The sequence below is a fragment of the Talpa occidentalis genome, unplaced genomic scaffold (assembly GCF_014898055.3).
Source record: "Talpa occidentalis isolate TD23 unplaced genomic scaffold, MPIMG_talOcc4v2.1 talOcc4.11, whole genome shotgun sequence".
NCBI classification, from domain to species: Eukaryota; Metazoa; Chordata; class Mammalia; order Eulipotyphla; family Talpidae; genus Talpa; species Talpa occidentalis.
In genome coordinates, this window is record NW_023601104.1 from 46,543,910 (window position 1) to 46,568,518 (window position 24,609).

Consider the following 24,609-nt stretch of genomic DNA (forward strand, 5'->3'; position numbering starts at 1 on the left):
CTTGAACTCAACGTCTTCCTTTAACTTTCACAGTACTCCATTTAATTGTGTCTTTGAACGTTTCTTGTCAATTTTCTTCATAGTCTGATGGAAACTTCCAAATTGGTATTTCTCAGGTTTGTGTCCTAAGATCATTTTCTTTCCCATTCTATCCCCCAAGGATCTAAGTCATTTAACCAACTTAGTGTGGGCTTTTGGATTCTTCTCTGATCTGTATCAACTCCAGATTCTTCCCTGAATTCTTGACACATAACTAAATAGCTTCTATACATATTTTACATTCTATACAAAATTTGTGCTCTATACAAATTTTACATTCAACATGCTAAAACATGAACTCACTCTTTCTAAGACTATAAATATTGATCCATCAATATTTATATAATCCAAAATGTGATCCATCAATCATGCAACCTGATAGTTGAAATTCATTCTGCATTTCTTTAAATTTCACATTCAATCAGTAACCACATCCCAGTGATTTCACCTATTAATATCATATATAAAAGACGGATTCCTACTTACTATTATAGTTCAGGTCTACTGTCCCAGATGTGTTTTCATAAGAGTTTTAGCTGATCTTTTGGCTTCTCCCTGCCCTATCTTCAATCCATACTCTGTTTTGCTAGTTGTTATTTGTTTGAAGTTATTGATGCTGCTTACTCTTCGCAAAGTTTTGTGTCTTGAAACTTACACAGAATAAATTCCAAATCCCCTAAAATAGAAATAATAATATGAGGTAATGACTAGCCATTTGAAAGATCAACTACCACTCCCTTCTCTCCAAGTCTAATTACCATTTATACTCTTAACATACTTATCTAATATATCTAAGTGTCTCCTAACACTTATAAAATTCTTCCAAACATTTATTATAGAATTTCTGTCACATAGTAACAGTAGTAGTAGGTTATTCACTGTTGTGCTACCACATGGAACACCAGCTCATGTTACCTACTTCACACGCATGAAGTCTGTTAAGTTCAATATTAGGTTTTTCTCCCCTGGACTATAGAACTTCACTTCGGTTGGGTTTCTCTTTAGGAAAATATAGTCTTTGTGTGTTTCTGTTCTTCATCTTAAAAGCATCTTGTTTGGATAACATAGAAACTAGAGCCATTATTCCAAGAAATCCCTGGCTTATCCTGACTAACTCAAGAGGCTACACTGAGACTGTTATTTGCAATATTCTTGCTTATGCCTTCAAGTATCATGTGTGAGTTTGGTCACTTTTCTTTTTGAAAGCTCCCTTTTCTATTACAAACTAGGTTATATGCAAGACAAAAGCCTTCACTGTCCTAAGAGACACACTTTTGGGGCTTTAGAGTAAATAAAGCTAAATTCTAGACCTTGACCTTTTCTGCTTTTTGAACAGATACTTCTGCTCCCAACTGGCCTGAGAACACAATGAAAATAACTCAGTCAGATGGATGCGCATTTTGACAAGAATATTTATTTATTATTATTGAAAAATACACAAAGGCAAAAGGTTGCTCAGCTGCTGATTCTCCATAGTACAGCAGGGTATAGTAAGAAAGGAGGCAGTGTATGTTATATATGGCAGTTTACATTTCTAAGGCATTTAGGCTTTAGAGAAGTAGGTGTGCCTAGGTACATTTTTTTGAGCTTAAATATACCGAGGCACACCAGGCAGACAAAATATTTGAAACTAGAGTAAAACTCTTTCATGCATTTGTGTCTCAAGATTGTATCTCCTTCCCCTCACTTCCCATCATTACTTTTTTCCACGTGAGTTTGGAGCTGTTCATAGAACACTGGTAATAATGTACTCTTCAAGAGTTTGTTTATAATGACAACACCAATGGGACACACAGCGTAGAAGTATTTCATGTACAGGTTCTGGAGACTCTTACCAAACTGAGGCTCCAGTAAGAAAAACACCCATTTGCAAAGGCACAGTGGAGACAGGTTTAATGCATTAAATATAACATGAATCATTCACAATAACAAGTTTAGTGTTTCAGGGAACTTTTGTTAATACAACACAGTTGGTCACACAAAATACAAATGCTTCTGTTGATTTGTCTTGGCAACTCAGATACATCAACAGTGCTAACAGTTTAACAGCTTTGTTCTCATCTGACAGAAAATAATGGCAGTTCTGCAAGGCAAATGTTAAACCTGACCGTATGTATTTATTAATTCCACAGTGTTTTGACAGATTATAGGGGATGGAACTCAGAGGATGCTGACACGCTCACTGAGGGCTTTCATCTCTGTTTCTTCAGTCTCAGGACTGTCACTGTGGCTAGCACTTGGATTGATCAGGTGTGCGGGGTACTGCATCCCCTTCTCGCCTGCATACTGCTCCCACCTCAGGTCATCGCTTTCATGGGTGATGTAGCGCTCCCCAATTTTGCATTCCAGCTCTCGTAAATCTAACCAGGTCTGGTAATCCTGAGGGAAAAATTCCAAAATATCACCATAGAGACGATTAAACCTCATTAAAACACTGTTTCATATGTTGTCATTTCCCACAGCCGATGAGTCACCCCTTCCCTTCCACTCTAACAGTGCTGCATCTTTCATCAGCACCAAAGTCATCCTATTTGCCTAAATTTTGTAAATGCATACTGTTTATATGTTATCATGCACCAAAGGGTGGGTAATTAATACTTGCAGTCAAGCAATTAGGAATGTTGGTATTCCTTTGAAATTTAATACCCACAAATAATCCTTCAGAATTATCGATTATCATTTTTTTAAACTTTAGTTCAATGTGAAAACAGCAAATATTTAAGAGAAAATAAGCATATGCATATACTTTGTATTGCCATGCATCTCCCCCATAAATATTAGCCTAGGATTTTAAAATATAGCTTTCAAGTGAATACAGTGCATGACCATATGGGCATCTATTTGGACGTATATCAGGATTACAGGCACAAATGCTATTGAAATCTGGTCCTGGAGTTTTGTTATGACCCTAGTTGTTTTGTTTGTTGGTATTGGTAGAGAAAGAGTTTTAGAAAAACACTAAATTGCTGTCACATATTAACAAGTTACATGCCTGATGGCAAAAACTGACACACAGTCATGCTTTTAAAAATAGGACAAATATTATACATTTCTGTGTCACTTTACATATTATATATAATTTACAGATAATATTAAAAACTTATGCAGAAGTTAATGTGACAGAGAAAATATCTAGTGACTGATATTTACCTGTAGCCATGGGTGACTCAAGGTCTTATCCACACTATAGCGCTTTCTCATTTTTACTTGCAGCAAGTTATTGATAAGATCAATGGCTGAAAAAAATGTTAATCATTGGTAAACATAGATGACAAATTTAGAACATAAACATAATTCATTTACACTTTATTCCACAAGCTATTTCACATTGTTAGATGCAGCATAATGATAACAGGCATAGAACCCGAAGAAAATGCCTCTTGAGAATTCTAGAACCTTGGTCTTCATTGTATATTGAATGCAAAAAAAAAAAAAGGAAATAATTGTAGAGAAAGGAGTATGTAATGTGAATTTTTCTTGGTCCAGTCTTCAAAATAAAGCTTTCTAAGTAGGAATTTTGTTTTAATATATAATACAATATTATATACAATATATGTAATACAAATAGATCTATATTATAATTTAAATGTCTTACATTAATGATAGGCTAAAACTAATATTCAAGAGAAAATAATCACAGATTTTTTATAAAATGTGTTTAATATTTGAATACAGATAATGGTCTTTATCGTCTTGAATTAAGGACTGACATTTGGAAACCATATTTAAAAGGGAAAAAAATAAAGGAACAATGATCATGATCCATGTAAATTTAGAACCTAAAAACCAAAAACACAATTGGGAAAATATTTTTTGTCTCTTGCACTTTGCTTTTAAAAATAACCAATATATTGGACTTTTATTAGCCTTCATTATTTTCTAGGGGAAGGCAGGTAAGAGACTTGTCTAAGAATTATTCTGAGGTTAGAACCATTCAGTCTAGGGCTCTCTCTCTGACAGGGAATCCTAGGGAATGTAACTTGATGGAAAAAGTGAGATTTCTACCAATCTACACAGCATCTAATTATCTATATCACCATTTGATATAGTTCTGACATTTCTGAAAATTATATTTTTAGTCTATACCATTAATTGTTCATTGCTTAGTACATTCATTACCTTATGCTTTCCATTCATTCTTGCACTTACTTCCCATATTTATTTATTTCATCAGAGCATTTTCTTGTCCCAAAACCTTAATGAAATCTGACAAACTGATGGGAACATTTGCATTTCACCAGATCAATTTCCTTCCTAAGCCTACCCTGGTCATTGTTTCCTGAGAGATGGGATCTTTTTACCAAAAATCTAATAGGTAGCTGATTACAAACATTCTCCAACCCCCAAAGTGGTTTGGTCTATAAGAACCTGAAAATACATACCATCACAGGTGTCTAGAGGCCACGGAACATAAATAATTTCAAATGGGATGACTCTCCTTATCTAGCAAACAGAAATAATTTCTACACCCTATTGATTATTTGTAACTCTACCTCTTTGATGTTAATATTCCCAAGAATGTGCCTGCATGGAAGGGACTTTAGACTCAAATATCCAAGCATTTTTTGGTTTAAGAAAATAAATGCAACAGTACACATTTAAGTGCTGCCTATGTCTACATGTCCTTGCCTTAGCTAGGGCCTTAGGAAACATTGTACTTAGTGCAATTTCAAATTCCAAGCATGTGTTCTCAGAGAGCTTTTGAAAGTATAGTTCTCTCAGTGAACTATGTATTGGGCATATACTTTAAAACATCCATTCACATGATTTACTCACTGGTGAGTAAAGTGCACCTTCCATTCTTGCTGCTGTGAAGTCACACAGCAAAAAATGGAGGCTGAGGGGCGAAGGGAGAGCTCATGTGCTACTGTAAGCATGCCACAGCATTACGCTTCCCCAGACACCGCAGGGAATAAATACACGTTATTAATTCACTCATTCTGCTTTGAATTCTATAATTAGGAATGTAGGAGTACAGTAACTCCACAAAAGGTCTGGTTTGTGCCCAAATGGGCCCCAACAGTGAACCACACTGCCTAATGGGGAGGGAAGTACTGCCAGAGGAGAAACTAGAAGTGTCTGAAGGGAATGGAATATGTGAAGATGAAAAAATTGTTCTGCTGAATGAAGCATGCAATCACAAGTCTGACCACAGCCACAGTACTTGGGTGACCTGAATAAGCACAGCAAGATAATGACAAGTACCTCCAAGAGAAAATAGTTTGGATATAAGGAGAGAATTAGAGGGAATGTATGTGTGCATAAATATGTGTGTATATATATAAAATATACTTTGTGGTGGTTGGCAGCAGAAAACAGAAATAACTATTAAATGTTGGAACCTATAGCTAAATATTAGAAAGCTGGTATTACTGAGAAAACAGGTCCATCATTAGTGTTTGAGAAAATCGTTCTATTTGTCACTTTCGGAAAATCTTAAAATATGTTTTTTACTAATCAAGTTTCATGAATTTTACTATTAACTGTCTCATCCAATGACCTTTCATTAAACCCATTTTTGAAAGCAATTCTAAAGTTACTTTTTCCAATGTTCTCTTTACTGGACGTGTTCCTTACGTAACTGCATCACTTAGTTATCAGTTCATTCACTAAATCTTCCTAAGTAATTGTTGTGGTAGTGTACACACACACACACACACACACACACACACACCCCTTTGTGACTTTAGCTCAATTACTGTTGAGCTAGGGGATGAAAAAGTTAATGATAAAGCTCTGGTCTTGAAAACCTCAGTCTCCCAATCTAGTTGTAAAGGCAAAAACATACACACATGCATAGATACATCATGACAAGCTGCACTATTTTAAATCATTGGCCTTTAATTAATGTCCTATTCAAAGAAAGAAAATGTTTTCTTTAGCATTTTAAAAATATAGTTATGATCTTAGTGACTATCTCCAGAAGTCCTGTTTATTTCATATGTCAACTGTGTTGCATGATACTGGTGACAAGAATTCTTTTCTCCTATATCCTGTTCAAAGTTGTCCCTTCCTAACTTACATTGATGCTATCTGTGTTCTAGATGCAGTGGAGAACTGACTCTATTTTACACAACAGTTCAAGATTCAGACAGTCATTTCCCTTAACCTTGCCTTCTACAGTTATTTCAGTTGTCTTTAGGATTCCTCAGTCTTCTGGCTCACCTTATTTTGAAGTTCACTAGTTGTTTTACAATGTCCCTGGTTATTATTGACCAGAATTTTCCTCATAATCAACTACAAACTTGCTTTGTACACACAGATATTATTCATGTAGCTTAGAATTCTCTTTTAAAATAAGAATATTTCAAAGTCAGATGTTTAGGTAGTTCTCCTAATAACACTATTATGAAAATAATCTACATTTTTTATAAAGTGAAATTTCTAAAGATTGGTCAAAGTCAGACAGTTCTTAGAGCTGCAATAGCTACAAAGCCCGGGCTTGTAAACACTATGGTATAAAACACTCAGTTCACATCAAGGACTCAATATTGTTAACTGATAGTGTTGAAAACTCTTTAAATTTCAAATGGAATTATTTTGTGAGTATGCTTCTGCCATACTTTAATGTACTTCAAAAATGCAGGATGGATGGACATATATTTATCTCTATATAAATATACACACACCCTTGTGAATTTAGCTCAACATTTCAGTATTCAGAGACTATCCTGAATATTATGTGACCTTCTATCATAGCTTTCTACCACTTCCAAACTGAATAAGTCTATCTGCCATGTATTAGTCAAAATATTAGGAAATGTTTTTTAGGATAAGACTTAAACAGGTTATCACTGTATCCTAGATCACACCTCAACTGCTGTGCCCTATTAATTATTCTTTGCACAAGGCTGACAAATAAGCAGTGTTTCTTCCTTGAAGTGAGTATTTCACGTCTATACATCCAATCCATATATTAAAATCTTCTTCAAACGCTATTATGGGAAATAGTTTCAAATGTTTTATGATAGTTAAGACATATTGGTCCTTAACTGGCAAGTCTATTTGAAAAAGAAAATGCAATTAGTCTGGTGTAATAGATTCTAAATAAATTAATATTCAATTTTAGTCATTTCCTTCTAAGGACCAGGATTTATTTTCTAAGTGTTTTAAACTACTCAATCATTCATTCTAGGATTTTGTTTAAACTCCATTATTCATTCATCATCCATTTTAGAAATTCAGAATACTCTGGCCTGTTTTTAAGTCTTCAGTATCTCTTTATCTATGATTCGCTAGAAGTTACTACAGTGGCTCTAAGATCACTTGTTAGCTTATCAATATTCTGCACACCCAATCCTGAACACTGATCATATTTTCTAATTGCCATTAAGCACCCTTTGAGGATGCCTTCCCATCTCCTAGGTCTTGCTCCCAGCAGAGACTAATGTGTAAAGATCCACATTAGGAAAAAAACAGCAGCAAAGTAACAAAAAGACTACTGAAACGGGGCATTCCCAACAGTCCCGGAAGAGAATCAACCCTGAGAAAAACTTGCCCAACTGGGATGTCAGCTCCAGTCCCAAAACTCAAAAATTCAGAATTATGATCTGGAGGGGATGCCATTGGGAATGCTTTTGGAACGGCAGAGGTGGTAACGGAGAGAGGCAGACAATGGAAGAGATGAAAAATTGGGTTATTATGTGACTTTTGATAACAAAGCAAAGGAGGGCATGGTCCAGGTATGGAGAATAGGACAGAGGACTGCAGAGGAAGTGACAGAGGGAAGGTAGCGCACAGGGAGAAATGAATGCAGACTCCAGGTTACCTGGAACTCCCTGAAGATCTGGGACCCTGTGAGAAGAAGATACCTGGGGAAGCATAGAATGCCGCAGAAATTCCTGGCACCCTGTACTCCCCTATATCTGCAGCCATAAATATAGCAGAAAATGTCAGCTAAACACCTGCCTTCGGTGAGGTGAGGTTTATTGAAAAACCATGCCGATTCTGCTGTTTTGGGCCATAAACAGATGTTACTTAACAGCTGGGCTTAGATAAGGGCCAGAGCTGTGTAGGGGATGTAAATCCTCCTTTCTGTTGGATTACACTTTTTGCTGCACACTTTCTCCTCTCAGTTTGAAGACTTTCCCTTCCTCTTTCCTTGAAAATAGGGGCAAAAAATAGGCTGTGGCTCATTCCCCTCTCTGCCGTAAGCATACCAACTTTTTCAGAGTGGTAGGATTACTCTCTAATTGTACCTGCCTATTTATTCTCAGAGTTAACCTTCATGATATTATTCTGAATTTTGTTCTCTTCTTCATCAAACTCAAGGCCTTCCTCTCACATTATTAATAAATTCTCTTAAGTCCAAGCTCTCTGAATACTTTAGACAGCCACATTGGGTCATGGGAAGTCTTTCCTTTCTCTTTCTTTTTGGAAAATTTTAAACAATTGTGTGGTTTGAATTTTCATTCTTAAAGAATTCTCTATTCCTTATGAGCAAAGAGCTTTTTGGTTTCTACAATGTCTGTAGCCAAGGATTCATACTATTTCCAATAGATTAAAAAGAAGAAAGAGAAAATTTGTTTTTTGCAGTCTAATGTTTCTTTCTTTCTTTTTTTTTTTGCTACAATAAATTCTTGGCTAACACAGTTATTTTCCATTAACTTCCTGTATTGCAATTTCTCTCATTGTCCCATCAGTTGAGAGAATGAAATGTCAGGAGAGCGAAAAGAAAATTTTATCAAATGTTCTCTTTTACCAGGATGGGCCTTTCACCAGATGTGAAGATAGCTGAAGCTCTGTGTTGCCTGCTCTCCAGGCGCGCAAGTATATCTGAACAAAACAAAATTAAGTGGTATATGCAGGTGCTGAAGGGTTTTATGTTTTCATATGAAAAGAAATGTCCATCACAGTGTTCACTGGATGGGTTACATTTTCTTCTGGTATCAAAATAAAGAATTATGGAAATTGTGGAAAGTATATTACAGCCATTCTATACTTCAAAGCAAATACCACATGTATGGATATAATAGCATCTGTGCATGCAGCTGTATGTGCCATCGCTAAGGCTAAACTGAACAGCAACTTGGAGAAAATCCTACAAGAAGAATGTAACTGAACATCTCTGAATACTTAAAAGACCCCTCAGGTCATACCTCTCAGTCATTTTCCATGGCTCATCTTTAATTATTTCTCTCCTTATATGCCTTACTGTATTTTAGTTCCTTTAAGGACACACAGATAGTTTACACATATTTGCATGTAAGTTTCACAAGTATTTAAAATAAAATGTATCATTTAATGCATTAGAGAAATGCTTGCCAAATAGCATTTGGTAGACTGAATACAGATTAATTAGAAATTTAAATGGCCAGTTCTCAACTTAAAGTTTTGATGCCCCCATTATGTGCATATGGTTTGTACAATATATTTCAGCAAAAAAAAAAAATCAGGATATTAGGATATCACAACTCTAAATAATGTAAGAGAACCAAGGATCAGTGACTTCTATCAGAAAATATGGAAGATGCTGAGAATATCTGCAATACAGATCAAGTTTGTTTTACAATGTTTATTTTACAGTAATTACCCCTGAAGCCCCATGCCTGATCTATTTTGTTCAGACACAGAACTTTTTTATTTTCTTCCATACTATCTTTTCTCTACCTACATATATCCAGGTACGTATTTTTAAATTAGAAACCAGATTATAGTGATGAAACCATCATCTGTCAACCACCAAGCTCTTTGCCTTTAAGAAAGTGTTTTCTTTTTTTCTCTTTCGATTCTGCCTCACTGCCTGTCAGAGAGTAGTGCCCAGTCAGCCTCCCTTTGGTTTACTTCACGCTGATGGTAAGTTGTGTGTTTATTTTAAAAGTCATTTTGCAACCCTTCACATTCCAGCTCTGAACCCAGCAAGCTGTTGCCCAGCAACACTGACTGGGACGCACCTCTCAGGGGTTGAAACCAGAGGCTGCCAGCAGCAAACAAGGCGGCTGGAAGTCATCATCTCACTAGTTCCTGAGCCAATTACCCGCAATCCAATGAAGTGCAAGACCTTTGGAGTCTCAAGTCTTTCCTTTTCCAGTTCTTTCCTCTAGAAAGTTATTCTACCACTGGTTACTCCTTTGCTTTACATTCAATTTCATTTCCTTTTCAAGACCAGCAATCTAGTTTTGGAAATTATGAATTGTTTAAACTAAAATACATATAGCTGTCCCCAAACAGATGCCAAATTGATTCAAAATTTAAAGTCAACTTCCAAATATATCTATATTATTCTGACAATACTCACGGTAAATTTTTTTTCAATACACATTAAAAAATTTTGGAGGGATTTTTTGTTTCTGTTTGTTTGCTCTTTTCTCAGTTCAAATTTAATAGAAACTACAAAAGATCAAAAGTGATGTCCCACTACTATACACATCAGTTAGCATGTCCCAAAGCACAACTCAGGCCAATCTCTCCAATGGGCCTGTCATGCCCCAAGCCAGATGTGAGCTGAGTCTCAGGTTTTGTATTTTAAGCATGATATAATAACAAGTGGCTTTGTTCATATGACTGCTTGCTACAGCACAGTCCTAAAATGGCCCAGGAGACTCACTTCCATTTGTTTACTGAAATGGCTGATACTTAATCCAAAGGTCTAGTGAACATCTTTAAGAAAGGGGCTTCCTTTGGTATTGGTATTTTCAGGAGTGCCTCAGGCCTTGCAGGTATTTCTGATATGTAAGAGTAGTGCTGGGAATGAGTATGGTAGACAGTTCTTCTCAGACATTTAGATGAATAATGTAAATAAGCTAATCCCTGATTTAGTAGGTCTGGGATGGGGCCTGGGAATTTGTATTTTAATGACAACAGGGGGGCTTTAGACAACAACTTGAGTAACAAGTTATGCTAACATTGAAAAAAGGTAATAACTGATTTAATATTGCCCCAAGGGCCCCTGAATAGACAGATGGATATAAGTAGAGAAAAGTATCTTTCCTCAGTCTAATTTTGTTTAACATTCTGGAATGAAGATTCAGAAAAGTTTCAAGGTAGCTTCCACTCAGAAGATGTCAACACAGATAGCAGAGGTTGGATTACATGAGTTCCAAAATAACTACCATCTGGAACTAAGGGCTGTATTGGTTAGAAGACTTTTAATAGGGACAGATGAAACTAAGTCTTCTGTCTAGACCCTTCCCCACCCGCTTCCCCAAAAATGTCTAAGTAGAGAATAGGAGAATCTGGCTTATCAACAACCTGCATGAGAAAGAATTAAGGGTTCTAAATCTAACAGTGAAATCAATGTGAGTCTACTTACAGTCCCCAAACCAAATGTTATTTAAGCCATGATAAAAGAAATTCCCCTTTGTTATTAGGGAAGCGGTGGCTTCACTTCACTCTAGCTCATTGAATCTCGAATCAGAACGGCTTTGGCATTTTATTTATAAGTAACATGAACAAAGAGAAGACTGTTGATCAGAGTGAATAGGAGGTTGAAGGAAAAGCAGTACAAGAAAGCAGAGAACTTGGGGGGATATGATGAGAAAGGCCTTTGTCTGGAAAAAGGAATGGGCTGCTTCTAGCAGTTTGTTTATTAAACAATGCCAGCCCCACTCCATCAAGACACCACCGGGAACTACAAATCTCAGGATCCCCAAAGGGAAGTGGCGAGGACCAAAGGGCAGAGTTAAGCAGCCATTTTCTCTGTTTGTAAATAAAAACCAGCCATGTTAGTGGGGTCGGCAGGCTTGGCTGGTGCTCTTAGCCAGGCAGGTTTGGTGTTGGTGGGTCATTTGGGATTCCAGGTCAGCAAAACGGGTAGGACCCATTTAAGAATTTATCTACCTCTCTTCTCCCTGAGTTGTACATTTCCTCATTCCCCTTCCCTTGTAAATAAACCTCTGTTACCTTTAAAAACTAAAAAAAAAAAAAATTAAAAAAGAAAAAAAATATTAAATACCAAACAGATATTTGCCTTTCATTTGTGTGCGAGGGTCAACTAAGAAGAAGCAGGGATCCTCATAAAATTATGTATTTTCTATCAGTGGAGCAATTTATGGATATTCTGGATAATTGCTCAGTGGATTGGTTTTATGGCACAGCATAAGATTTTTTTTTTTAAATATTTTCTTTGTTTTTTTTTTTATAGAGGCATGTTATTTATTTATTTATTTGTTTGTTTGTTTGTTTGCTTGTTTATACATACACTGGGTACAGTCAGAAGCGCGGGAGGGTGAGAGAATTCACCAGAGCCAGAGCGGGGAGCAGAGCAGGCAGAAAGACGGAAGCACACAGCTGAGGGGAGCAGCGGGCGGCAGGAGAGGTCTGCGCGCCATGTGGGACCCTCCTCAGGTGGCCGGGGAGCAGCCGGGGATCGAACCGTTGCCGCAGAGGCCGCGGGCAGTTTCGCAACCCAGCGCTCAACCGCTGCGCCACCGGGGAGGCCCCACAGCATAAGATTTTTATTTTAAAATATTATTGTGTTAAGTGGAAAAAAGCAAAGTCAAAGAATATTTAACTTTTGTTGTTCCTTTACCCTGACATGTCCACATGACATGTCATATTTCGGCACATTGTGATATATATTCACAGTGAAAATTTAATTTCATAATTGTAATATGTAGGAAACATTTCCATTTTGGGTGATGGCAGTAAACTAATTTTTGAGCAATTATATTACCAAACTTCTTGTTAAATCTTCTAAGCAGTTTCTCTCTACATATTATCATTTGTTAAAGAAAATCCCATTAATTTTATTTTATATGCTATCAAAATAAATGATTCCTTTCCTGGTGGGATATATTTTCAAATATTATCTCAACTGGATTCTGAATTATGTGTGTTTGTGTATATATATATATATATGCACAAATTCACAAAATTAGTATATATTTTTAAATCACTGTATACCTCTGGCTCATAATTTTACAATTCTTATATTAAACTAAATGCATGTACTTTTTCAGAAAATGAAACACAAGCAATTCCAGAATTTTAAATAGAGACTGTTTAAAATGTTAAACCCAGTGTTAATTCTGACCCACACAAATCACTTCAGCTTATCAATCTTGATTAAATTTCCTGGCACTTAGTCAAGTATTTTTAAGCAGTTCACTGGCTAGTTCCCTTGCAACTCCTCCATGCTGTTATGCCTGCCAGTGGTACTAATATGTTGACAAATCAATCTATCCATTAATATTCAGCAGGCTTGCTGGATCTGCAAGCCTCATAAAGTGTTACAAACACAGTTTAATTATTAAAATGACAATTGTCTTTCTTTTGTTTCTCATAGCATTGGATTTCTGGGTCTCATCTACCCAAGGCTTATTTTTCAATGGGGTTATTTCTTGTTTTGAACAATATGGAGTGAAAGAGGGACCTACAGCTGGTTCCTTTTCATGGCAAAGTGCTACTTCCAACATAAGTGTTTAGCGTTCTGGAACACTCTTGGATTTTGAAAACATGTGGTAATGGTGCTAGGCTTTTATTTAGCTTTGCTTTGTGTTTGTACTGGCTGTATTTTTCATCTCCAATTTCTGCAAGAAAAAACATACTTGGTCAATTTTATTTGAATTTGCCAAACTGAATTGCAAAATTTGCTTTTAAAATAAAATTTAGGTGCTTTGATAAATTTAGTGGCATATCATTAAAGCTGTTTTATGCTTGGAGTTGCCATATATTCTATAGCCTACATAAATGTCAGCAGAGGATTGAGACCAATTGCAAGAATAAATTATAACTGTGCTTATTAGGGAAAAGAAGCAGCACAAATACTACCACTGAGGCTGTCAGAGCACAAAAGTGGAAAAAACCTTGGCCACTGCTGCACTATCATGATTTCCTCATTTTAAATAAAAATAAGTTACAGAATTAATGCAAGGGCATTTGTACCCCCCTCCCTTTCATATATATGCCAAGGCTTCAGGTTTGATCTTAATTCTTGATAATACCAACTAACCATGTGACTCTGAAGCTGAGCAGTAACAACACAGCAGGTGACTTGAGAATAGGTGCTTCTTCAGATTTCACCTGTGAACACAGAAAATGATCTCTGTCTGCGGGGGTTGGGGGCTCATTGTGAGACAATTTCCGAGGTTGCCTCTGTGTTGATTACTGCCTGCTTGCCTCCTTAATGGCATATAAAGGAATATCAAAACTCGGGAGGAAAAAAAATAGTAATTTCTATGATGCTCTTCATGCTCTATTACTAACCTGACTCAAATTTACCGTGTATCTCTAATTGAACACATCAATTCAATTTGATGACGGAAATGTACTTTTACAAATGCTTTCCCAATGCTGCAGGTTTGCTATCATCTAATAAGATGACTTGTACTGAAGCAAATTATATCTCACTTCACCAGCTACATAATCTACACCACTTTGTTTCCTATGTTACTTCTTTTCTTTCTCTAAGAATAAACTCAGAAAACAAAGCTGTATAATAAAGTCATATATAAAAGTATATAATTCAAAATATGTATTATGATTCTGAGCAATTGAAAGAATATAGGAAAAGAGAATTTGTTTGATTTTCACACTTGAAAATTCTTTGTGGGCACAGACAACTTCAGACTTAGATTATATCTTTATCTACTCAGTCATGATGTTAAAGAAAAGGAAATGTAATCTTATCTCTTCAATGAAGAACACTCATACATAAAATATTATTTATATAGTTTATATATTTACAACTTCAGACAAATTTTAGAGTAGACATGGAAGAATTATAATTGTATAAAAGTTTACACTTCACTTATTCTTGCCACCTTCTTTCCCTCCATGCACTTTTGTTCATTTTTATTATTTTTTACAGAAGTATTATATGTACCTGCCAGAAGAGCTGTCAATCAGTAAAAAGAGCTCAAAATGAAAATAAAAACCTCTCATATCATTAGCAGATCTGCTCTCCAAAGATTACCACTTTCAGCTATTTTAAAAAATTTCTTCTGATATCTCCATATCTTTAAAAAATAAATGTAGTATCTTTTACGCTTGATTCATTGATGATAAATTGGTGCTACTCAAAGTGTGAGCCATATATTAGCGCCAGTCTATGAACTGCTGGATGGTCTATCATACAATAAGTACAGAAGAAAATGAGAGCAAATCTTTGGAAATTTTTATAGCAATATGGTATTGCTGTCACATTTTTATTACATTTTATAATGTACTGGTCCATATGTTTGGAAATTAAAATAGAACTGCTCCTTTATCAAACATAGTGTGAGAAGGATTACCTTAAAAAAAAGGATTCCCCCCCCCAAAAAAAAGACCCAAAAACAAACTGATTCCCTTCAATTAATGACAATGAATCATTTTTCAACTTTCTCTACCATGTTGTCCTCTCGTTCTCCTAATTAATTTAGTTAAAATTAATGTACTATTCACTTTCGTAATTTAGAACAGTGAGTGCCTGGCACTCAAGATGGGGTATTTATATGTAAACATATATGTAAAATTTATTTAAAAGTATGAACTTTTGTGAATAAATCATACATGTAAGCATATAACTTAATCCATTTGCCTAGGCAGAATCCTACATGAACTCTAAATGTCAGGGCTCTTAATGCTCTTCATCATCATCCTTTCCCACTGTAGAAGTTTTGCTTCATTATTTACATTCTCTGCATAATTATAATGAATTTAGACAGGCTTGGTGTAAAGGATATTTAAAATTTAAAGTTAACAAGCAATATTTGGAATAATCCATATATAACTACCATTAACTGATGAACTGTAGGATTATAACCTATAAATCTATGAAACTTAAAACCTAAAATTTCTAAACCTATGTCCGCTCAATGAAGCTACTGCTTCTTTTTTCTATAACTGTTATTTCCATGGCTATTTCTGTTGATAAAAGCTCTGATGAAGAAGATGATATGGAAACAAAAATGTTTTAGGAATGAAAAAGGAATTTTAGTCTACATTAGATTAGGAGCGTCAATGTTTTTGAGTATGGTCAACTGTCAGCTAGTAGTTACGTCAATCACTGTGCAAAGCACTGTCCAGGTTTCAGACAAAAACACTGAGACTTAATAAGTAAGTTGGATGAGGTTACCAAGACTGTAAGAGGAAGAGCTGTCAACTCAGTTCATTATAACATAATCCTCTTCCCTTGTGTTTTTAAATATTATTAAAAATTGTGTTTTTACGCTGGTTCTATGCTAGTGAAAGCAAATCAATAATTTAATGTTACAATATGACTAAATCCATTAGAAGGATAATCAGGTGGCTGTAAATGGATAAGAATATCTATCTGGGAGCCAGCTGATACGATCTACACTCTGGTCCCACCAGGCAAGTCACTTAATTCTCTTTTGCTTGCATAGTTTCATCTTTAAAATGGAAACAGAGTAGTACATACTCAAACATCAGGGACTATTAAATGACTTCATCTATGTGAAGTACTTAAAGTAATGCTTGGCTACAGTGCAAATTTTGCAGAAGTGCAAATTTTACAGAAGTGTTAGCTACTATTATCTGTTTTTCTTTGAAGTGTAATTTACTATCGCCATTTTATCTGTAAATATTTGCTAGGTCAACTGTTCCTCAAAAGTTTCTCTCATTTTTCAAATCTGACCTTGATTCAGAAAAAAAATCCATTTTTGTGAGGTACATCTGTTAATGCTTTTGTGTTGTTTTTAGCTTAGCAACTTTTCCCTGCAGGAACTGCTCTCCAGCCTGGAAGTGCTCTCCATCATCTGTATGGTCAATCAGGGCCAGGCTCCTGAGGTGGCTGTGTGAGTGCTTCAGGTATTTGGGACTTAAGCACAGCCAATCGGTGCCCATTTCAGAGACTGCCTGGCTGCTGACAGATAATTACTCTTCCATTCTGAGATCAATTACCATGAGGTACAATGTGAGCCTGGCTGTTGGATGATCACTCTGTACCAATGAAGAGTTCACCTGAGAAGGAAACCTTCATAAATTAAAGCCGAGTTTTTGAGAGATGGAAAAAAGTGACATTTGAGCTGCAAGATCCAGCTGAATCTGAATCTTTGAATCTGAATCTTGCTAAGATAGTTAGCAGTAGGTTTCTATTATTTGTATATGAGTCCTGATTAATACACTGACAAATTATTAGCGTATCTCCAGAGTGCCACTACTTAGCTTATTATGTTATCATGGCCAACATAATTTAGTGTAAAATGTACCTTATAAGTTTCTAAAAATCAGTCCTTAAGAAATATGCACCCTTTGGTGTGCAATAATCAATGCTATAAAGATTGAAACAAGTTACTTATCAGAAGATTGTTGGGAGGAATAAATGTCACAATGATGGTTCAAGTATTTCCAAATATAGTATTATATTGTATGAAGTACAAGTCTACAGTAACAATAAAAAAAGCATGCCAAGAAAAAAGATAGCTAATATGTATGGAGAATACTTGGAAAACATGCACATCAGTTGGCATATAATTTCTAAAATTACACAATCAATACTTGGTTACCCACAAGAGTAATTTTTTAGCTTAATGTTTTTCTGTCTTCCTCCTAAATCCAAATCCTTGGCTCACCCCACACCTGCTTATAGATGCCTGTCGCATTCTTCATCTTTTCCAGTAACTATTACACCTCATTATGTGGCAGCAATTATTACCATGTATCATAGTTAAGGAATTGAAGTGCAAAGGAGGTAATTGTCGAAAAATGTGAATGGTAGAATAGATAACATCTCAAACTGCCAACTGCTGATCTTGACATTCCCTACAGGGTTACTGAGCTGCCTAGAGTTTTATTTCTTATATCTGGATTCTTAGTGGTTCTGGTGTGGTTTAATATCCTGAGATTGAAAATTTATTAATTCTGTTATAGCCACCCTTTGCCAGATGCTACTTTGCTTGTGTAATTGTGAGATGTTATGTGCTAAAATCATTTGTGGTAGCAGTCCATTATAACCAGAACAGTTTGTTCTCAACAAGATAGTGGAATAGAAATGGGGCCAGTAACTACTTTTATAACATCTCAGCTGACATTATGACATAATTTAACTAGCTTTTCTTTACATTCAAGTATAAATTATGTTCATGTAACAGTAGTTAGATAACTCATTAGCAATCCAGAGCCTCAATTAACAAATAGTACTGTGCATCAAAGGCAAGATAAGCCAGAGGAAATCCTGGGGGGAGAGGCCAGTTAATTTCCCAAATGATACTGTTATCATTTAGAAAACTGATGTTATATTATACCTGAAGTGGTCTCCACACCACTATATCTGAGTGATGGGAAATTTTTAGTGCTTAGGCATCTCAAAAGCCAAGTAAAATGTATACTTCCTGGTCAAAAATATGTGCCTCTTGAACTGTTCCATAGAATCTTCTTTCTGACATGCTGTTTATCTGCCTTTTTAATTTTTAGTGACTAAAATCACAATTCTGACTAGTCATGCCCACTGTGAGTCTTCTCTGAATTTGAAGTCTTTGATTTTATGCATAGTTAACAGTTCAAAGAAATAAGTGATCATTTCCACAAACTCACATAACTCATCTCCCCAACACATTTTCAAGTACTTTAAAGCAAATTTTAAATCTTGTTCTCTACCTTTAATATTCATACCACGTATGTATACTGTGGTTTTCCAGCAAGAAATTCTTAAGTCCTTGATATCTATCTACCTCTGTTCTCTATTGCCAGTAATAATTAAGTGTTCACAATCTATAGTTAACCATTTCTGCACTAAACAAGTTATACCTCAATAGCAAGGCAAACATATATACATGATAACAGACACTGGATATCATTTGTAATCATACTTAAAGTAAAAGCACTCCATTACTTCAAAGACTTTATGTCATTGGTTTCAGGGATGTCTGTGGGGATTCAACTCTGATAGCAAGGATAACAAAAGCAAAAATGAACAAATGGGACTATATCAAATTTAAAAAGTCTCTGCAGTGAACAAAAGAAAACACACCCTACCAAATGGGACAGAATATTTGCACATCATAAACTTGACAAGGGTTAATATCCAGTATCTGTAAGTACCTTATACAACTTACCCAATCATAAACATGGGAAAAAGAGTAAATAGATCCTTTTCCAAATGATATCAAGATGACCAATCAGTACCTGAAAAAATTCTCATCATTGCTTATCATTAGGGAAATGCAAATTATTTGCATCCCATACCAATTAGTATGGTCCATATAGTAAAACCATCAACAACCTGTGTTAACAAAGGTGTGGAAGAAAAGGAACCCTGGTAAATTGTTGGTGGGAATGGACTCTATTCCAGGCACTACAGAAAGAAGTGTTCAGGTTTCTCAAAAATGTAGGCTACTAAAAATAGATTTGCCATAGGATCTAAAACACTAATTCTAAGAGATACATGCACTACTATATTAAATGCAAAACTATTTACAATAGTCAGGTTATGGCAGCCATCTAAGTGATTAAGGACAGATGAGTGGGTACATTAGATATGGGGTGTGTGTGTGTATAATGGAATATTACTCATTTTTAAAAAAGGTAAACCCTTGCCATTTGTTACAACTTGGATAGAACTGGAAGGTATCATGCGAAGTTATATAAGTCAGAAAGATAAAAGACAAATAGCAGATGATTTTACTAATATTTGGATTATAAAATGCAAAGCAAAGAATCATACAAAAACAAAACAAACCTTTGAAATCTGACTGCAGAACCGAGGCTACAATCAGTAGAGGATTTATAGCATTATATAGGTTTAGATGTGTATTATAAACCAACATCTGTATATACTACATTAAGTTCTCCACTGAAAATGTAATTTCATCTTTCACCGTATATTGACCCTTTTACATGATTTTTATCCCTCCTACCCTTTTCAGCTGTTAACCACTAATTGGGTCTTATAGTCTCAAAGTTTATTTTGCCTCATTTAGTTCATTCACTTGAATGAACTATCTAAAGGGTTTTGGTTATAACTAAATAAACTCTAAAGCATGTTCATGAAGGAGCTCTTTTGAGAAGCACTGACAAAACATTTTCTCTGCTCTGGCTGCCCCTGCCACTTCTTTTACAAATACCTCTTTTCGTTTAGAAAAAGGAAACATTTACTGGGTAGAATTTAAAATAATGTCAAGGTAATTTTTCCTAAAGAAATCATCAGAGATACATACAGAAATTAAACATAAGGATGATCAAATACTGTTACAAATAGTAACATGCTAAAGATATAATGCCAGGGAAATAAATAATCTATTATATATCCTCTGATGTCACATAAAGTAAATCAGTACATGTAGAACTTAGTACACTAACATAAGTAATATGATAACTAAAATCAATATCATAAAGTTCTTGTATCCACAATAAAGTACTTAATATAGAACCAGGCATATGAAAAGCAAGCCCCTAGTAAGGGTTATTTATAGTCATTATATCAGTATATAAGTTTTAAGGAAATATGTCAAAATATTAAGTTTCTCTTAAGTGCCTGTTCAATTTACCTCAACATGTATTTCTTAATTTCTCTACAGTGTGTGAAAATGTATATATTTATATAATATATATCTATATCTCAACAAAAAGACATTTTGGCCTCCATTTCCTTTACTTCTTAACCTACCTCAATCAATTTATGGCAGTAGTCCAGTGGTCAATTACAATGAGCATTTCTCTATTAAATAATTCACAATTGAATGAATAACACTTAAGGATTAAATAATTATCATTTTTGAATGGAAGACAATACCTTCGTGAGAGATTTCCTTCCAGGGATTTGGAGGATACATGAAAGCTGCATTCTGGATTTGGTCGTGTATGTCTTCATCTTCATTAAATGGAAACGTGCCACTCAAACTTACGTAGATGATGACTCCAACAGACCACATGTCTAGAGAACGATTATAGCCCTTGTTTCTTAGAACCTCAGGAGCCAGGTAAGCTGGGGTACCCACTACCGACCTCCGGAAAGACTTCTCTCCAATGATCCGAGCAAAACCAAAATCACAAAGTTTCACCTGTTGAGAATAAAGGTTTGCAGGAGTGGTAAGTTCACAAATTGTAAGTCCAGCTCTGTTAAATTGTATGGATTTGATTTGTCATGGTAGAAGTAATAGGTCTTTTCAAGTCCATTACAGTACTTAAATACAGTGGCTGATGTATCTATACAAAAGTATGTTTTCATTCATAACAATATCATCTAAACATTATCCCTTCCTCTCCCCCAAAACTGAGGGATAAATGTGAATATATGTGTATTCAGAAGTTAGTACACTGCTTTACAAGGCTGGCAAACAGCATGCAAATCAGAGAAGCTAAGAAGGGCTGTCTCAAGGGCTGATAAGGCACAGGGACATGTGTCACCCAAAATAATTCTGAAGATTAGCTCTGCACTGGCACCTAGGCAGCAACGAAGGTGTCGGAGAAGCAAGGCAGACAGCCACCTTGGTCAGGTCACTTCAAAGAGAACATTCTCTGGAGAGAAATCCAGTTGTTCTCTACCCTTGAATTGAGAAAAGGAAGTAGGTTTTCCACTTGCCCCTGAATATAAATAACACTGAGTAATGTGCTGCCCAGCATTAGGGAGCTGTTAGCATTTCTGGACTTGTAAGTGCTTCTCATGCTCAGGTGTTTCTTCATTGGCCTAGAACTGCCTGGTTTTCAGGATCTGCTGAAAGAAGCTGGGAGGCAGAAGGAGAAGGCAGGGCATGCGATATTAAGGCAGGCTGAACTGAGAAGCCAGAGCTACAAAACCACCATCCCAAAAACATTAGTAACAAATGAGGGAAAGAGGAAAAGAACAAATGGGTAAAAAAGAACAGGCACAATCTGAAACAAAGAAAGGCTTCAAGGGAAAAAGGTGACAGGAGGCTCTAGGAGAGCCAATGATGCTGTCATCTGGCTTTCTGCTGAGAGGCTTTTGTACTTGCCTGAGGGAAAGGATCCGCTGATGCTAGCAACACATTTTCTGGTTTGAGGTCACAGTGAACGATATTTTTAAAGTGAAGATGCCTCAAGGCCACAAGTATCTACAGAAGAAAATCATCAAAATAATTTTATTTTTGCCTATTAGTTTATTTCAAAATGTTTTCTATGAAACATAAATTTCAAGAGACAAAAGAAAACCTACACTGAATAATTAAGATTCTTTATGCTCAAGATAGTGAAATAAGTTAGATTAAGATAGTATGTTTCTAGGGCCTCTCCAGTGGCGCAGTGGTTGAGCACTGGGTTGCGAAGCTGCCCGCAGCCTCTGCAGCGCCGGTTCAATACCCGGCTGCTCCCCGGCCACCGGAGGGTCCCACATGGCACGCAGACCTCTCCTGCCACCCGCTGCTCCCCTCAACAGTGTACGTCAGTCCCTCTGCCTGCTCTGCTCCCCGCTCTGGCTCTGGTGAATTCTCTCACCCTCCCATGCTTCTGACTGTACCCAGTGCTCGTATAAAATTAAATAAATAAATAAATCTTTTTTAAAAAAAAAAAAAAGATAGTATGGTTCTAAGGAAACTTCACTGGAAAAAGTAACATATTAATGGTATCTGTACAGCAACCAAGGCCGGTGTAGATAAAATAATTTAATACTATCTAACAGGAAAATCAATTCTCGAATATTTTCAAAAAAACCAGACTCAATTCCTGTGCATTTTAAAATTTCATGAGCAGTTTCAATACATGGGCCTGCACGCACATTATCCATTTGGAATACTACACTCTGATAACACAGATATAAATCAAATAATAGAATAAGCTATTACATCCTTTTTGAATATAGTTTAGACTTTGGAAGTAGATACTAAACAACAAGGCTAGAAAACTGTAGTTAAACAACAATAACATTTGATACAAAATATTACGGTTTTTTTTTTGTCTCTAATTGATTTCTTACCTGAGTAATTAAAAACTTTGTTATGTGTTCTGGCAACCTGCCCTTTTCACTTGACAAGATCATCTCCAGCATGTCTCCATGGAGTTTTTCCATAACAACAAACACTCTTTCAGGCGTCTCAAACATACACTCCAAATTTACAACACCAGGGTGATGAAGGTTCTATTAAAGATAAATAAAGCACTTGAAGAAAATGAGTTTTTTGATACTGTTTGGCAAGCTCACTGATTATACGAAACTGTTCAAGCTTAAAGCTATGGAGAAACCCACACTTAAGATTTTTAACACCTCTAAATTCCACATGTGCTGCCTTATATTTTTGAAATTCTAATGTCTCCAAAAAATACATCTTTACTTTCTATGCATAGTGAAATTATTTCTTCTATGCTAAAATTCCAAGTTCCAGCACAGTGAATTGCTAATGAGGTTTTAATTAGAATACCATATTGAGAAATCTGTAATTCTTAGGATTATCTCCAATAGTAAGCATAGTGAGCATACCCTTCTAAATAAGCATACTAGGATATCTCTACAAAATTGGTAGCAATTTAATGTGGAAAAGATAAAATTTGTACATGCAGTGCATCTGACTGTAATGATGAAGCACGTTAGTCAAAACCTTTTGGAATTGCTCTGCTACTGGAAGTTGCAGTATTTGCTACAGAAGCTCTTGTGTGGAGTGAAGACTGGCATGAAAACAGCAAAAACAAATAGTACTGAGCCCCTGCTTTGTCCAGGATACCATGCTATGGTGCGATCCTACATGGTTCTCAAGCAGTCAATAAATATTCCCACATTAAAGTAATGGCTAGTAATGGTAGACTGTATTTGGCTTCACGTGTTAGTTGTCACTTATGTCAAGTCAAATTACACTGAACACTAGATGGGCCCTTGTAATGATGCTCAAGTCCAAATGCTGACCTGGGGTCATCAACAAAAGTCTTTGGTTATTTGACCTTTTTTTTGGTGCACAACAACAAAAAATCCTAATATTAAAAAAAGATTACATATTCCACTAATATTTCAGTGAGACAGAAAAAAAAAGTCATCACAAACAAAAAGAACCTAAAAAACAGGAACTAACAAAAATGTGCTAACAGAAGAAAAAAAATACTAAATGCTTTATTTAAAAAAATACCCTGTGAGTGGAGAAACTGCATGTAAAATGAAAATTTCACCAACTACTTGGAATCTGAAATGGCTCACTATGCAGACTTCACAGATGGAAACTTGGTGGTAAGCAGCAGAAGGGATTGTGGGTGAATCTGTACTGCAGTCCTCCTCCGTGCTACTCATTGGCAAGACCTCCTGGCACCGATGGCACAGAGTCATGCTACAGCTGGTAGCACCCATGATGATCACCTCTCAGGATTGTCCTTCCACTATTTGGCAATTTGGACTCTGCTTTAGACATAAGTTGCCTCTTTTTTATTCTGATAGCTTGGTGCATGCAGAACTATGTGATTATGGGAGAGTATGTTTCTATGTGGTCCAAGAGATGCCTGTACATCTACCTGATAGCCTTTCACCTCTGAGGGCTGCAGTCATTGTTCGTGAAACGATTGCATTGTTAATGCATTAAAATCTGGCTACTTCAGATAAACTAGAGCTGTTCCTTCCTGGTCAGAGTTAAAGCTCATAGCATCACTACTCTTACTTTATTTGTTCTGACTGCCTACAAATAAGACCAGATAACTGTTTGGCTTTTGGCTTTGACCATTATGGGAGCTCCAGATGGCAATGACTATATGTATCTATTTGATATGCAGTATGGAATACCAGTAATAGCACTCACTGTTTATACCTGAACTTAGGCACAG

At 35.9% G+C, this 24,609-nt stretch overlaps 1 protein-coding gene across 2 annotated transcripts in view; it reads right to left on the bottom strand.

Annotated features, from left to right (window-relative positions):
• Positions 1-1,409: 1,409 nt before the first annotated feature.
• The window catches only part of PRKD1 (protein kinase D1), a 274,255-nt gene continuing 251,055 nt past the window's right edge, over positions 1,410-24,609 (bottom strand). Inside the window, exons 15-19 of one of the 2 annotated variants that reach the window (XM_037503168.2) lie at positions 22,790-22,951; positions 21,834-21,932; positions 20,654-20,921; positions 3,190-3,275; positions 1,410-2,418 (exon numbers count right to left, since the gene is read on the bottom strand). In XM_037503168.2, coding sequence (XP_037359065.2) covers positions 2,200-2,418; positions 3,190-3,275; positions 20,654-20,921; positions 21,834-21,932; positions 22,790-22,951 — 834 coding nt within the window. In that variant the 3' untranslated portion in view covers positions 1,410-2,199. The remainder of the gene's footprint in view (positions 2,419-3,189; positions 3,276-20,653; positions 20,922-21,833; positions 21,933-22,789; positions 22,952-24,609) is intronic. The other variant, XM_037503169.2, reaches the window with a different exon arrangement.